The 15,499-nt window shown below is 41.1% G+C and overlaps 1 protein-coding gene across 2 annotated transcripts in view; it reads right to left on the minus strand.

Moving 5' to 3' along the window:
• The window catches only part of LOC120523042 (neuronal PAS domain-containing protein 2-like), a 169,618-nt gene that overhangs the window by 12,686 nt on the left and 141,433 nt on the right, over positions 1–15,499 (minus strand). For both annotated transcript variants that reach the window (XM_039743983.1, XM_039743981.1), the window contains exons 15-18: positions 11,525–11,659; positions 6,565–6,777; positions 5,709–5,878; positions 1,016–1,111 (exon numbers count right to left, since the gene is read on the minus strand). In XM_039743983.1, the coding sequence (XP_039599917.1) occupies positions 1,016–1,111; positions 5,709–5,878; positions 6,565–6,777; positions 11,525–11,659 (614 nt within the window). The remainder of the gene's footprint in view (positions 1–1,015; positions 1,112–5,708; positions 5,879–6,564; positions 6,778–11,524; positions 11,660–15,499) is intronic.

Below are 15,499 nucleotides of genomic sequence, written 5' to 3' on the forward strand. Positions count from 1 at the left end.
TCTTCAATATTGAACCTTTTCACAATATTGTTAATTTTCCGAGATACTGAATTTGGGACTTTTATTAGTTGTCAGTTATAATCATCAAAATTAAAAGAAATAAACATGTGAAATACATCAGTCTGTGTGTAATGAATGAATCTAATATACAAATTTCACTTTTTGAATGGAATTACTGAAATAAATCAACTTTGTCATGATATTCTAATTTTATGACCGGCACCTGTATGTGTTTCAGAAGGTCCCCTTACGGGCTCATCCAAGGGAGTTCCTTCTCCATCCACAGCTCAGAGAAGCCGCCCAATGACGGAAACTGACTCCACTGCTTCTGTCCAGGTGATGTATAAAACCAAGGTGCTCCCGGATGGTAGTGTCTCATTTTGGAATTGGGTTGACTGCAGGACAGAACTCTACCCCAAATGAACTGACTGCTAGGAAGGCACTGCAGCCTACAATGTTTGTTAAAATTTAGCACCATTGTGCGCCTGCTTATTTTGCTTTGCCAGCACCATTATTAAATGAGGCATACATCCATCTTCTATTATCCTTACGATATAAATAAATTCAATTATTTTGTTTATTGCAAAAAACATGTTTGGGTTATTTGTTGACAATAAGTCTTATCACCACATCTGGATCACAGCAGCAAAAGTTAAAAGTATTTAACATTGGCTTTCGCTGATTTATGAACATTGCCATAAATTGCAAAGATCACTTCATTCTTCTGGCATCACGACTGGAAAGTGAAACACACATCCTTCACTCAACCTACTGTACATCATTGGTTCTAATGAGAAATTATTTAATTCTGACACTTTATTGCAACCTTTGTAATAAAATAAACACTTCTTGAACATAGAAATTGACCAGTTAATAAGAACAGGGCTCTGTTTACATTTATATAACTGCATTCTTCCAATGTTTTCAAGACATTAAAGACTCAAACTCTAAGCAATGTACTAATTAAAGTTGATGAACATCTGCTCTAACATGATACATGTTTTTCCTAACTTACTTTGCTGCTTGGCCTGCTAGTCCCAGGTCCTGGAACTGTTGCCTTGCTGTGCATGAACCGGGCATCATGGGCTGAATGGGCTGGCTGAGAAGCATTCTGCAAGATGAACAGAAGCACCTTCTTATAGAGTCTACATTTAAACTATGCACATCACATGATATACCTACAAACATTTTAAGGCAGAGAAAAACAGAAAGAAAAACAGTTCAGGTACGAGTCTTAATGTACACAAAGTACAAAACCCGAAAAAATCAGATGAGTAAAGGAAGTATTTCCAAATGACTTTATAAACGACAGCTTGCCTTGACCACAGGTTTTGCCTCAGCTCTTAAACTGCAATAGCAATTGGCCCTTTGTCATATGAACCTTGGTATTTAAGCAGGCTTTTAAAAATCTCCCAGCTCACTGCCACTGACTTCGGCCACTTTTTTACCTTCTTGTGTTTTCATTTTTGAACTGCTGCTTTGGTATTTTGACTACATCTTTGTATTGTCATTTTGTCGATATTGTTACCAATGTCACATTTTGATTTTTTTAATACAGTCTTGGTTTCTCTTTTATGTTATTACTCATGCTTATTTGATTTATGTACTGACTGTGTCACCATTTCCTGCAATACTGAATTCTTCTTTAATCCACACTTCAGTTAACTGCACTTTGGTAACGGGGTTATGCCAGGATGCTCAACTAAAGAGTTAGGGTGAATGATGGGTTACTATGTAGTTTAAATGTGTTCTTTCACTTTGACCTGAAACTGGGCTTTAGCACAGGAGGAAAAGAATCATACAGTAAGAAATGGGCTTTCATCTAGAAGTAGATGCCAAAAGGGGTAGTAACTTATCAGTCTATAGGTGGCACAGTAGAAGAGAATTAGCTAGGAGAACAAGGATAAAGGAAGTGACTCATAAGGACTGCAGTGGTGCCAGTCATGTATTTCCAAGCCTCTGGTGAGTGACTGGGAGTTTGTTACTGGAACTCTACTCCGGACTATAGAAATTAGGCAGAAGGGATCAGCTATCGTTTCCAGACGCTTTAAATCCCACATTGAAATTGTGACAGAATGTGTGACTGGTTGAAGGGACCCCAAATCTCTACAGCGGTGTCCATGGCCAAGGAAGTGACTCCACAGATGCAGATCAGATCAAGTCAGGTTGAAAAGCATGCACTGGTACAGCATGTTACCACACCTACCAGATGATGAAACATCTAGGGATGCTGGTTGGCAACCCACAAGGCAGACATGTGGTCCAGTCCCACCCCCCAGAAATAATCATTAATCGGCCGCAGCCAAGTGTTATGTGGTCATCCCCTTGGCCTGGCCCAGCTGCTCGTGTCCTCAACAATGAGGATCCTGTAAGCCAGAACAACCTTTGGGAATCACACCACATGGCTGTAGTGCCGTAACTGACATTCCCTCACAATGCAGGTAATGTGCCTCATTTGGGACTCCATGAGCAATTGCTAATTCAACTCAAAGTCAACCCAGCAGTACCCAAGGATTCTCTGAAGAGACACAGTACCAAAGGAGTCCAGTCTTTGTCTCAGGTTACTGGATAGCGTCCACGTCTCGCAAACATATAGCAAGACAAGAAGCACCAGGACTCTAAAGACTTGAATCTTCATCCACATGACCCCCCTTTTCTCCCAATTGGTCTACTGACTTTATAAGAAGAGTCACCAGAGGCATGAATGTCACTGCCAAGGTACGTAATCCACTCAACAAGGTCAACACTCTCTCTGCAGACAGACACACTGCTGATGGCTGTGCCTAAGGGGTCATTAAAGGCCTGGATCTTGGTTTTTATCCTGGACACTCGCAAGCCCAGACACTCAAGACTCTTTGCTAAGTCTCTCAAGAGCCACGATCAGGGACTCCATTGACTATTCAAAGGTCACAGCATCGTCAGCAAAGTCAAAATCAATTAATCTTTTTTCACCAACAAATGCCCCACAGGTGCTAGACCCTTGACCCTGCCCAACACCTAAGCCATGCAAACATTGAAAAGAGAAGCAAGAACACACCGTTGATGAACCCCAGAATCAACTGGGGAAAAACACAGAGGTTCTGCATCCACTCTGCACAGCACTCACAGTACCACTGTACAGGCTGGCAATGACATTTAACAACTTTGGGGGGTTCCTGTGAAATCTCAGAATCCCAAAGGGCAGCTTGATCAACTGAGCTGAACGTTTTACAAAAATTCACAAAAGCTGCAAAGAAACTCAGATGATATTCACATGAGAACCCTCAGTGCCAGGATGCAGTTGATGGTAGACTTCTTAGGCGTAAAATCAGACTGCTCTGTTCACTGGTAGGTGAGCAAGTGATCACAGATCCTATTGAGGATGACTCTAGCAAGCACTTTACCCCGCACTGAGAGCAGTGTTATTTCACTGTAGTTGCCGCAATCCAGGCAACCACCTTTCCCTTTCCAGATAAGAACGACGTCTCATTTTCCTGTCAGTTGAGATGAGGCCCATCTCCCAAATCAAAGAAAAGATTGTTTGCAATACAAAGAGGACAGCCTTACCACCAGCCTGGAGAAGTTCACCCTAGTTACCACAGATCCCTGTAGCCTTCCCTACCCTCAGCTGGTTCACCACCTGTGCAATCTCAGTGAGACTGGGTGGATCACACCTAATTGGAGGATCAGGCTCCAGAACCATGGACCCAGAGATATCCAATGTCCTAGCCGGAGGATCAGCTTTAAACAGCTGCTTGAAGTCACAATTGCAGGGTCACAATTGCACTGGCATCCGTAGGAACCGTTCTATCACTCACCCTGACTGTGGAACAGATTTGGATGTGCGTAATGTTTTGATTCCTCTGTAATCAGGATGTGGGTCACTAGACCATTGATGTTGTGTTACATGCTCACAGATTTCTCTAACAAACTCCTCCTTATCTGCCCTCCGAACCATACCAGCCGTCCTTCTAAGTTCCCGGTACAGATAGTAGTTGCCATCAAGCCGTGTGCTGTGACTCCTCTTGATGATATCCAGGGTGCCCTTCGAGATGAAACACCTCCTTCTGGGAACACTGGCAACACAGCCCTCAGCAGCCTTCAAGGTCTTGTTGCAGAAGTTCTCCCACATCACATTACAATCAGCAAGTCACACCCAAGTCTATAAGTTCCTCATACAAACTGCATGCAAACTCATTAGAAACAGCCTGATCTTGGAGTCTGGCCAGGTCCAGCCTCATTCTCCTCGTAGGTGGTAGCCTACTGGACCTAAGCTGGATCTGCAGAGTAGCAACAACAAGTCTATGGTCAGAATTCAAACTGGGCACTTCTGTAGAACCTGCACTTCTGTAGGTGAGTCCAGCATCTGCTCACTGAGATGTGATCGATCTCCTTCAGCGCACCACCAGTAGTGGAGTACCAAGTCCAATGATGCGGCTCAGAGCGATAGAACATAGAACAAGTCAAGGAACATTGAGATATTTTTGCCAAGGTCGCCAGACCCATGGGGACCGACATAACCCTTATAACCAGCCCTTTCAGTGCCAGTGGTCACATGCAGAGGAGTGTCACCTCATGGGCACCCATCAACCACCAAATGAAGTTGCGAATAAAATGTCTCCCCCAGGAAGATATCGCTCTCTGCTTTCAGAACATACACTGAGACAATAGTCAAGGCATCCAGAGAATGCCTTAATCTAAGTCTCATAATACCCTCATTGAAGGAGTGACATTGGACACCATCAGAAGGAGCCGATCCGCCACAGCAACACCTACTCCCTAAGCATTACAGCCATCAGAGTGAACAAACCAATAAAAGGTGTACCCACGTACACAGATCTGGCCAGTTACAGGTCTCCTCGCCTCAGAGACTGCCACCACTGAAATGCAAAGTTTATGAAGCTCCTCTGACAGCAGAGGAAGATGATCATCATGCTGGAGAAACAAGACCAGGATGGGCCGCCTCAAACTGGGACCCGAGTGCTGCCGTGCAGCGGGCGACATCTCAGCACAACACCAGTTCTGATCCCCAGCAGGCCTAACCCCATTGCCTCTCTGATGGTTTTGAATCTTCTGGGGATGAGGCCACCTTTTTAGGTCTTAGGCCTTTTTGGAGTTTTTAGGTCTTTGGTATGTTTTTGGTACATTGTTGACAGAGAATTATATCACGTGAACACTTGGCTGTAGAAAATTAGTTTGACCAAAACCCTTATGAATGGGAATGTGATGAGAAACTATTATTATCTGATGTTGTTTGGCATACTCAAGCCACAATACGTGTATGTAAAAGGATAACTTACTATAAGGTCTGACAAAGATAAACATCTAGGGATTTATTCTTTGTTTACTTTATTGGTGCTTTGCCAGTGGCAGAAAAATAGGTAACAGTCATGTCTGTGCTGAAAAAGTTACAAGAAGAACTGACAGCTGTTATACTAGAAAATTAGCGTCAATTGTAAAATTACATCATGTCAAAGTGTATTGGTAGAAAAGTCACACATGTTCACACCATGGTGTGTGTATATGCCGGTATGTATTTATTTATCTACCTATTTATGTATTTATTTATTTAAAGCACTTCTGTAAAAAGCAAAATTTCCCCCGGAAACAAATAAAAATCTATCTATCTATCTATCTATCTATCCATCTATCCATCATTAAAGAGACAACACATTTACCAAAGTCTTGACATATTAACTACAGTTAAAAGACATTTCATGCATTGTTACCTTAGTTGTCGGTCATGAGTGAAGTCAGGTGCCAGATGACACTGATTGTTATCTCGAGATACTGGAATTGGTGGAGTAGCTGCTGAAGGCTGGGAAAGCATCATGGGATTGCTGTAGTGAGGGGTTAAGCTGCCCGAAGACTGGCTTGCACTCCGTACAGGGTTTTGTGTCTTAAGAAATGAAAAAGACAGGCAGAAAATAAATAATGTATATCTGCCATTCTCATGTAAAGAAAATGTATTTTCTTATAGCTGTTTTAAATATAAAGACATAACTATAATTTTAAAAAGTCTTGATTTATTTTTTTCTACCCATGCATGTGAAGAAATTTAGGCTCCAGAAGGATATGAAGAAAAAGGTTTTAAGAACTGAGATGAGCAATTTTATTCAGACAGAACACTTCTCATTGAAAATTAGGGCCAGAGATTTTTAGAATCATTTGGAAGCGGAGGTTTCATAACTAACAGTTTGTGAAAAAGTTGGGAATGTAAAAGGCAGAGATGGACAAATTATCAGGGACAGCTCTTAGTTAATTGATCAGTGAAAAAAGTTAGTTGTTATATGTTAATAAAATATCTTCCAGCATGAATGTCAAGATGCATACATTAAGAGAACATAAATAAATGACAAAACTTTGCTGGGTGTCTAATTTGTTAAGTATGGCTGTTCCCTTTTATTAAGGTTCTTGTAGATATGGTTGATTCTTTTAACTTAAAGACCAAAATAGCATACACTACGTCCACTGAAATCCTTATTGCAACCTTGAACTTGTGGTTTTTATATTTAAGGTCAAGCAGAGACTGTAAATGAACTTGATGGAAATGCTCAAAATACAGAAGACAAATGTTTCAAATACTTGGTTGGCTATGACAGTGGGCTCCCTCAGGCCTTGCTGTGATGATGATAGGTGCTGGCTTGTTATCTGCGATGGTGCCATCTGACCCTGCAGCGGTGATGGGCCATGAACCTGTAGAGCAACAAGCCCTGTCCTTGGCTGCGACTGCTGTTGGGGGGTGAGCTGCGGCTGCTGCTGGATGCTGCTGAAACTCGCTGCCGGCTGCAGGAACATCTTGGGAAGGGAAAAGAAAAACAAAACTGCATGTTAGCACTGCTTTACAGTCTCTTATGTGTTGGTGTGAAATGTGTGTCTCGGTCAGACTCACACTTCAGAGGTCTTTAGGTCTGCTGTTGTAGTCATTACTATACAGAACGCGATAGAAGCCCAAAAGAACTATATCCAAACATCTATATAAAATCCCTAGTAATGCAACTGTAAACTGTATGTAAATTAAACAAACAACCTTACTTTCATAAAATGTCTTTTTATACCGAACCTCATCCATAGGTGCTTCACACAGGCAGACCCACAGTGCACCTGTTTCCATAGATATGACATCAGGTTAGGAGATCAGCACTTCTGACAACCTGAGTCACCGGTGCAGACTGAAACAGCAACTTTCTTCTACCAAACAGATACAGTGCATACGGAAAGTATTCACAGCACATCACTTTTTCCAAATTTTCTTATGTTACAGCCTTATTCAAAAATGGATTAAATTCATTTTTTTCCTCAGAATTCTATACACAACACCCCATAATGACAATGTGAAAAAAGTTTACTTGAGGTTTTGCAAATTTATTAAAAATAAAAAAACTGAGAAATCACATGTACATAAGTATTCACAGCCTTTGCTCAATACTTTGTTGATGCACCTTTGGCAGCAATTACAGCCTCAAATCTTTTTGAATATGATGCCACAAGCTTGGCACACCTATCCTTGGCCAGTTTCGCCCATTCCTCTTTGCAGCACCTCTCAAGCTCCATCAGGTTGGATGGGAAGCGTCGGTGCACGGCCATTTTAAGATCTCTCCAGAGATGTTCAATCGGATTCAAGTCTGAGCACTGGCTGGGCCACTCAAGGACATTCACAGAGTTGTCCTGAAGTCACTCCTTTGATATCTTGGCTGTGTGCTTAGGGTCGTTGTCCTGCTGAAAGATGACCCGTCGCCCCAGCCTGAGGTCAAGAGCGCTCTGGAGCAGGTTTTCATCCAGGATGTCTGTGTACATTGCTGCAGTCATCTTTCCCTTTATCCTGACTAGTCTCCCAGTTCCTGTTGCTGTAAAACATCCCCACAGCATGATGCTACCACCACCATGTTTCACTGTAGGGATGGTATTGGCCTGGTGATGAGCGGTGCCTGGTTTCCTCCAAACGTGACGCCTGGCATTCATACCAAAGAGTTCAATCTTTGTCTCATCAGACCAGAGAATTTTGTTTCTCATGGTCTGAGAGTCCTTCAGGTGCCTTTTGGCAAACTCCAGGTGGGCTGCCATGTGCCTTTTACTAAGGAGTGGCTTCCATCTGGCCACTCTACCATACAGGCCCGATTGGTGGATTGCTGCAGAGATGGTTGTCCTTCTGGAAGGTTCTCCTCTCTCCACAGAGGACCTCTGGAGCTCTGACAGAGTGACCATCGGGTTCTTGGTCACCTCCCTGACTAAGGCCCTTCTCCCCCGATCACTCAGTTTAGATGGCCGGCCAGCTCTAGGAAGAGTCCTGGTGGTTTTGAACTTCATCCACTTACAGATGACGGAGGCCACTGTGCTCATTGGGACCTTCAAAGCAGCAGCAATTTTTCTGTAACCTTCCCCAGATTTGTGCCTCGAGACAATCCTATCTCAGAGGTCTACAGACAATTCCTTTGACTTCATGCTTGGTTTGTGCTCTGACATGAATTGTCAGCTGTGGGACCTTATATAGACAGACAGGTGTGTGCCTTTCCAAATCATGTCCAATCAACTGAATTTACCACAGGTGGACTCCAAATAAACATCTCAAGGATGATCAGGGGAAACAGGATGCACCTGAGATCAATTTTGAGCTTCATGGCAAAGGATGTGAATACTTATGTACTTGTGCTTTCTCAATTTTTTTTTTTTAATAAATTTGCAAAAACCTCAAGTAAACTTTTTTCACGTTGTCATTATGGGGTGTTGTGTGTAGAATTCTGAGAAAAAAATGAATTTAATCCATTTTAGAATAAGGCTGTAACATAACAAAATGTGGAAAAGTGATGCGCTGTGAATACTTTCCGGATGCACTGTACTTAAACATTCAAGTCTAGCTTAGTTTTAGTGCTAGAATAAATATTGGCTCTATAAAGCACTTTGTAATAATGTGCAGGATTAACGAGACATTCATTGAATCCGCTTAATGCAATTTTAGGGTTGCTGGGGTCAAAGTGTATCCCTGCAGTACTAAGCCAGTTCATCTCAGGGAACACTCATGTGTACCCACACTCTGCCAGCTTAGAACTGCCAACTAGCCTGACAGGAAAAGCCATTCAGACATGGGAAGAACATGCAGCTTTTACACAGACGGTAACTGGGTCAAGATTTTTATTCAGTGTGCTGGAGTGGTGTGGCAGCAGTAATACCAACCACTGTGCCACTGTTATGCCATGCTGTAAGTAAAAATAAATTATTACATTGTGATATCAGTGCACCAAAACCTTAAAAAAACCCTTTAAAGCTGGAACTAAACATATACATTTCTCACTGCAAAAAAAAACAAACTATAAACAGACACTATATTTTATTGCTTAACAGTAAAAGTCTTCTTTCTTATAATAATTCTTTTGTGAAAAAACATAAATAAATAATAATTCAAAAAAATCTGGATTGTAAATACTTCTGTTTGGAGGGGACTTGTATATTAAAACTTAAAGGACAGTCTAGGAATAACTGTCTCTTAAATCTAGCAAGAAACAGAATGCTGGCCTTCACATAATTAAATCTCATCTTCTTATATAATACGCTACCGTGGCTGTCTGTTTGTCTGTCCAGGATTTTAAATCACCTGTAGCTCACAAACCGTTTGAACTATTGACCTGGAATTTGGTACATATATACTATGTGACTTCTACTATCTGCTTCGGGGTGATGACTGACCTCCGAGGTTATTCCTCTTTTTATTTTTATTTTATTTTATTCTAGAATCAACTCTCGGCAGCGGGCAGCAGGGCAGCCGTGTGGCACATGTGTACAGGCTCCGTTCTCATCCCTACCACCTTCACCGTCACTTCCCCTACCTCTTCATGTCTTAAATCATTCTTGTGGCAGATTAAAGACTTAAGTGCCAGTTTAGGTGAAAAAGTATTAAGTAGTTACAACACAAACACTGACTGAATCAGTTTTAACGTTAAAAGATGCCGACGAAAGAAGAGAAGAAGTGGGCCATTAGGGTGGAAAAAACAAGTGCTGCTCAGGAAGCAGGAACCGCATGAACCTCTGAGCAAACGAATGGTAAACGTACAGAGAAAGAAAGAGGATGAAAACTAGGAATGCTCAAGTCAAGCGTATTCCATGCAGTGCGCCGTTACTGGTATTTAAATAATTGACAAACAATAAACCCAGTTTGTCCACTTTTGCACAAATGTTGCAAAGTTTTTCTTCACACAGGCACATTGAATAAATTACCAAGTAGTGTGGTAGAAAGTAGGATTTTGAGGACCTTTCAGTCTTGACTTGATGTTATTTTGGACGATCTAGGCAAACACGAAGGACAAGCTTCTTGGGCCAAATGTTCTCGTGAAAATGGCTCTGATGTTATACTAATTCAGGGTCCTGGAGAGCTATTGTGGCTGCAGGTTTCAATTTTAACCCTTTTCTTAATTAATGACCAGTATTTGCTGCTAATTAATTCTTTTGATTTAAATTTAATTAACTTGCTAATTAAAACACAGACCCCTTAATAATTTCATTTTCCTTAATTAGCAGCCAAACATTAATGACATACATTGTCTATCATGCAATATCTGAAAAGGTAGAGGGTGAAGGTAAAGTTCTGTTGATCTGCTTGGCTGTGCAAAACATTTTGACGGTGTTCATAAAAAAAATGCAAATTAACAGTTTTGGAAATGTCTGCTGTGATGATAATGAGAGCACCAAGAAACCATAGAATTAAATAACTGGTTTATTTAACTTGAATCATCTTCTAATTAGGGAACTGGTTTGAGTAGAATTGGTTTTTAGTGTGAGACCTCGACTTTGTTGGCCAGCATCTGTTTTACTTCACACCTTATTTCTGTTTAGGTGCGGTTTAAAGAAAAACAGAAGCAATTCAGAGGACTGATTATGAAAAAAAAACAAGTCAACTAAAATGGAGTGAAAAGAGGCTAATTAGCAGCAAAAACTAGTCCCTAATTCACAAAAGGGTAGAAACCTGCAACCACAGCAGAGCCTGAGAACTGGAGTTGAAGACTCCCATACTAACTTCATGTACCATTTTCACTATCGTTTTAAAAGTGAGTGCCCTGGCTCTCCTCAAATGGGCACATTAGTAACCTTACACAGGCAGCTCAGTTATCACAGACCCCTTGTCATGTATGTAACTATGCCTTGGGGTCTCAGTGCTCCCATTCCTCATGAACTGATTCCAAATTAGGCACCTGTGTACTAAACGGACGGCACAGATGGCTAGTACCCTTTTCTATTATCGTGATGCAAATTGGATTTTCGTTTTTAAGATTAGGCACCTGAAGGGGACATTAACATTAAGGACCTTTAGGCAACTATGCTCCACCCCCACTAACTTTAAGGTTAGTATTTGTGGTTGGGGTAGATCAGACTAATAATTTAAGGTCCAAAAATTAAGCAACTGGGGCGGCAGCTCCACCGATTTGCGTGACGATAATAGTGCAGTCCATTTAGTACACAAGTACCCCAAATTAACTAGAAACAACTTTTGAACTTTTCTGTAAACACTCCTCCATGTAAACCCAGAAGATGTCTGCCTGCCCAGCATGCTTCCCACCTGTATATTAGAGTCATTGATGATACAAAGCTGCTCCTGAATTTTATTCAGCTCATCTTGTTGCCATCGGATGTTGGCCTGTAGGATGCGAGTTCTTTGTTCAAGCTGTTCTTTGATACCTTGGATCATACCAAACTAGAAAAGGAAAGAGATTTTTAAAATCATGTCTTTCAAAGTTTAAATTGTGACAGGATAGAACACTTAAAACAAAGCAGTAGGCTGCTCTTGGATTTAGTGTTGATTTGTGCAGAGTTGTGCACAGATAAGTTTGAACAATGCCATGAATTTTCTAAATTAAAAAAAAAAAAACAACTTTATTGTGTTAAATGCCTTCCTCTAATGAGCACTATCCCAAGATGCTTTGCAAAAGTTGTAATCTAATTTGTACAATTGTCGGACAGGCAGATTAAGCGACTGGCCTGGCTGGTCCAGCATTCTAGGAGTGTCGATGTCAAAGCCACTAGGCCATACTGCCTGCCACACCATGTGCGTACATTTGCTCAAGATTTTGAGATATTAACTGAATTTTCCAGTTTAAGGAATATACCTCTGTCTATGCAAGGCTATGTCCCTAATGTGGGTGGCACCTAACAGCATTGCTGCACCTTTTCCTCTGTTCTTGGCTTGGGTGTCTTTTGTGGAAGTTTGCAGGCTCTCTCCATTTTCATGTAAGATTGCTCTGAGGACCTGGGCTTCTTTCCTCAGCTGTCAGGTTCATTCCAGTGGAAAGAGCTGGATCCTGCTTTGTGGCCGATGCTGCCTGGATTGGCTATAGCTGCCCACAACTCTACAATTGTGTCCAGGAAATTGATGTATGGACAGATTTATTGTCCTAATAATAGTATACAGTATTAATAATTAGTAGAGATTATTGAACCCCACTGAATTTGGTTTGGTTTGGTCAATTTGTAGAAGGGTACGGGAACTTCGCCAAAATCAATGAAAGGCATTGAAGTCAATGGGAAAAGAGAAATTAACTAGTTTGAAGTGGATTATAATGGTGCAGTGGTCTTTTAAGTGTCATTGAGTGCTAGGGAAGCATCTGCCAACTTTGCTGGACTGATTATTGTGGACAGAAATGTGACCTGAGCGGTGAGGCGGCAGTGCCTCTCTGAGATTTAATAATACTCGAGTCCACAACACTACCTCTTTCTGCATCTCCCGAGTTCCTATCACTACAACTAACTGACAACCACAGAGCCTCTGAAGCTTGGGGAACAGTGTTATATTCTTGGGAGGCTGCCCCTGTCACTACCCAATCTGTGCCACATTAGTGTGGCGCATAACATGCCTAATGCAGAAATGAAGACACAGCGCACAATAATGTTGAAAATCAAAGTATTTTCATCAAAGTCTCATTATGGTCAGCTAATGTACCCCTTGAATGAAAATAATGCAAGTTGTTTCTTTCTTCTTTTTTATTTTTAAACACTAGATACAAATCCAGTACCTGATTACTAATCGGGTAGTGACATCACACAAATGCGTCTATACACCATAAATTATTCAAACATGCACAAAGTAGATCGGACCGTGGCGTAAAGCGTGAGGTGGAGTATGCTTACATTACACAGTTCTGCGCATGTGCAATGGGAAACTGGTAGGTTATGCAGATCGAGTAGTGACACCCCCATCCAACAGCTCTGTACTGTCACACTGGCCTTGCAAAGCATCATGGGGGGCTGAGCAGAAAAGGTTTGGCTAAGTTGGCTGCATGGTGAAATTTTAGAGAACATTTTGGCAAATCCAGCAATTTCATTGTGAAAAACACTTTGGCATATTTCACCGATCAACACTAACAATTACTAATACTGAGAATGCCCCATGTTAGAGCTTTGAAGTATTGTTAATTATTAGAGATACAAAAATCAAAGATTTAAAATGATTCATTCAGCTAACACTTTTCCCTAAGACCACAGTAACATCATTTCTTCATTAGTACACTTATATGGAGTGCTGACAGGTTAACGAATTTGCTCAGGGTCACATCATCAGTCAATGATGGCAACTGACAGACATGTCCTTTATAAAATCATTGCCTTAGCCATAAAGTTATAATACTGGTTTATTCTGAGTACATTTTACTCATTAAAGAAAATAGTGAAAAGATCGAGGATTTGCTTCAATGTGTACAAAAAAATACCAAAGATCTGTCCACCCATAAATGTCAGTATCCTGCATCCATCCATCATTACTAAGGCATGCAGCTATCTTCACATTGATGACTACACTGCCACAGTTAGATGTCGCCATGAAGTGTGGAGCTCACTTGTAAAGGCAGTCATTGGAGTTTACTGACATGAATTTGCTGTGAACTCATTAACTGCACCTACCTGGTGTCAATTCTGTCACATAATAAAATCCTTTCAGAATGTTTCAGGTAATTATAGGTAAAAATAAAAGGAAGACTCAAAGTATATGTCCCAGAGAGACCTCCTAAAGCCTGTTTGGCTGATATTCGAAAGGGGCTCGTGGACTGTAGCCGCAGGTGACATATAAATGAAATAGCTGACTGCTAGCTAACTGACAAACGGACAGACTCCCACAGTTAGCTGCTATCTTGCTCACTAGTGTCAGTGTAAACTAGCAAGTCTGAGCTCACTGAAACCTTTGAAGATTATAGCATTAGGTGAATTAAGAGTAACCATTTCATTCTTGCTGTTACTATTTATTTAATTTTTCATCTTAAAATGTCCTGTTATCTTCTATAAATTAAACTGTACTGTTGACTCTTTTCAGCTTGTTACTGTCTCTGAAACTGGAACTTCATGTGCCTATATGGATTTGCTGCACGGCTGACAAATCTGTTAGTAGGGGTTTGTGTGTCATACATGTCTGACGTCAAGTAGAGTTATGCTCCTGTCCTTTTACTGGTTTCAGTATTCTGCCAAACCTTTTGTCTGGATTGCTGTTTCTAGGATGTTTTTGCAATGGTGACTGCATGTGTGTGTTTGTCCTGTGATGGACTGGCGCCCTGACCAGGGTGTATTGCTGCCTTGTGCCCTATGCTAGCTGGGTGAGCCTCCAAACCCCCCATGACCATGTGCAGCACTATGTGGTTAAGAAAATGACTGACTAACTAGAGCAGGGGTCTCCAACCTTTTTTCCCCTGAGAGCTACTTTTACAAAATGAAAATTGCAGAGAGATACTCATGTTTTCAAATGTTTATTCTCATAGCTTATTTCAACCCAAACAAACTGAATAAGTTTGTTTTGCCTGAACATCTACAGAATGTCGGTGTCCACAACTCACATTTTGCATTAAAACATCACAAAAAATATGTAGTTCACCTGCAAGTGCATTTTGTATGTCAGTATGCATTGTCTAGTGTATCTCACACTATTGAATTAAAACTTGTATGCTGTCAAAACAAAACAATGCAATTCCAAATACACAGATATGACTTATTCATTTGTCATTGTGTTCCATGTCACTGTACCACTTTATTCACAGGTCCAGTTGCACGTGGGATGTGTTTTTTAGTTAGTCAGATGACTAGCACTGAGGTGTATGGTGGAGTGGAGCCACTGAGGTTCACTCTTATGGAGTCATTTCAATGTTCGTCTGTCAGTTTTGTTCTGAACTTTGATTTCATGACATTCATGTCAGACTCACAGAGGTATGTAGACCCTAACAAAGCAGACATTTTCAGAGCTGCTTGGTGAAGATCCTTGTAGTTATTTGGCTCTACTAAGCTCCAGAAATGCTGAGAATGCTGTTGAGACTTTAACTGCACATTATTTTGAAGGTTTACTAATATATAATATATAAAATCCAATGTGTCTGTCTGTGTGTCTGTCCGCTTAACAGATTTAGATCGGGTTTCTTTCTATAATTTAGTGTGCTTGTGGTACCGATTTATTTGCACGAATCCGAGTACGATACAGTGGGCAGAGGGGACGCTCACTCACACTGCAGCCTCAGGTTGTGTACCTTACCTCCGCTTAGCTAGCAAACGAGAGAACTACTTAAAA

Source organism: Polypterus senegalus, chromosome 2, assembly GCF_016835505.1.
Source record: "Polypterus senegalus isolate Bchr_013 chromosome 2, ASM1683550v1, whole genome shotgun sequence".
In the NCBI taxonomy this organism is placed as follows: Eukaryota; Metazoa; Chordata; class Cladistia; order Polypteriformes; family Polypteridae; genus Polypterus; species Polypterus senegalus.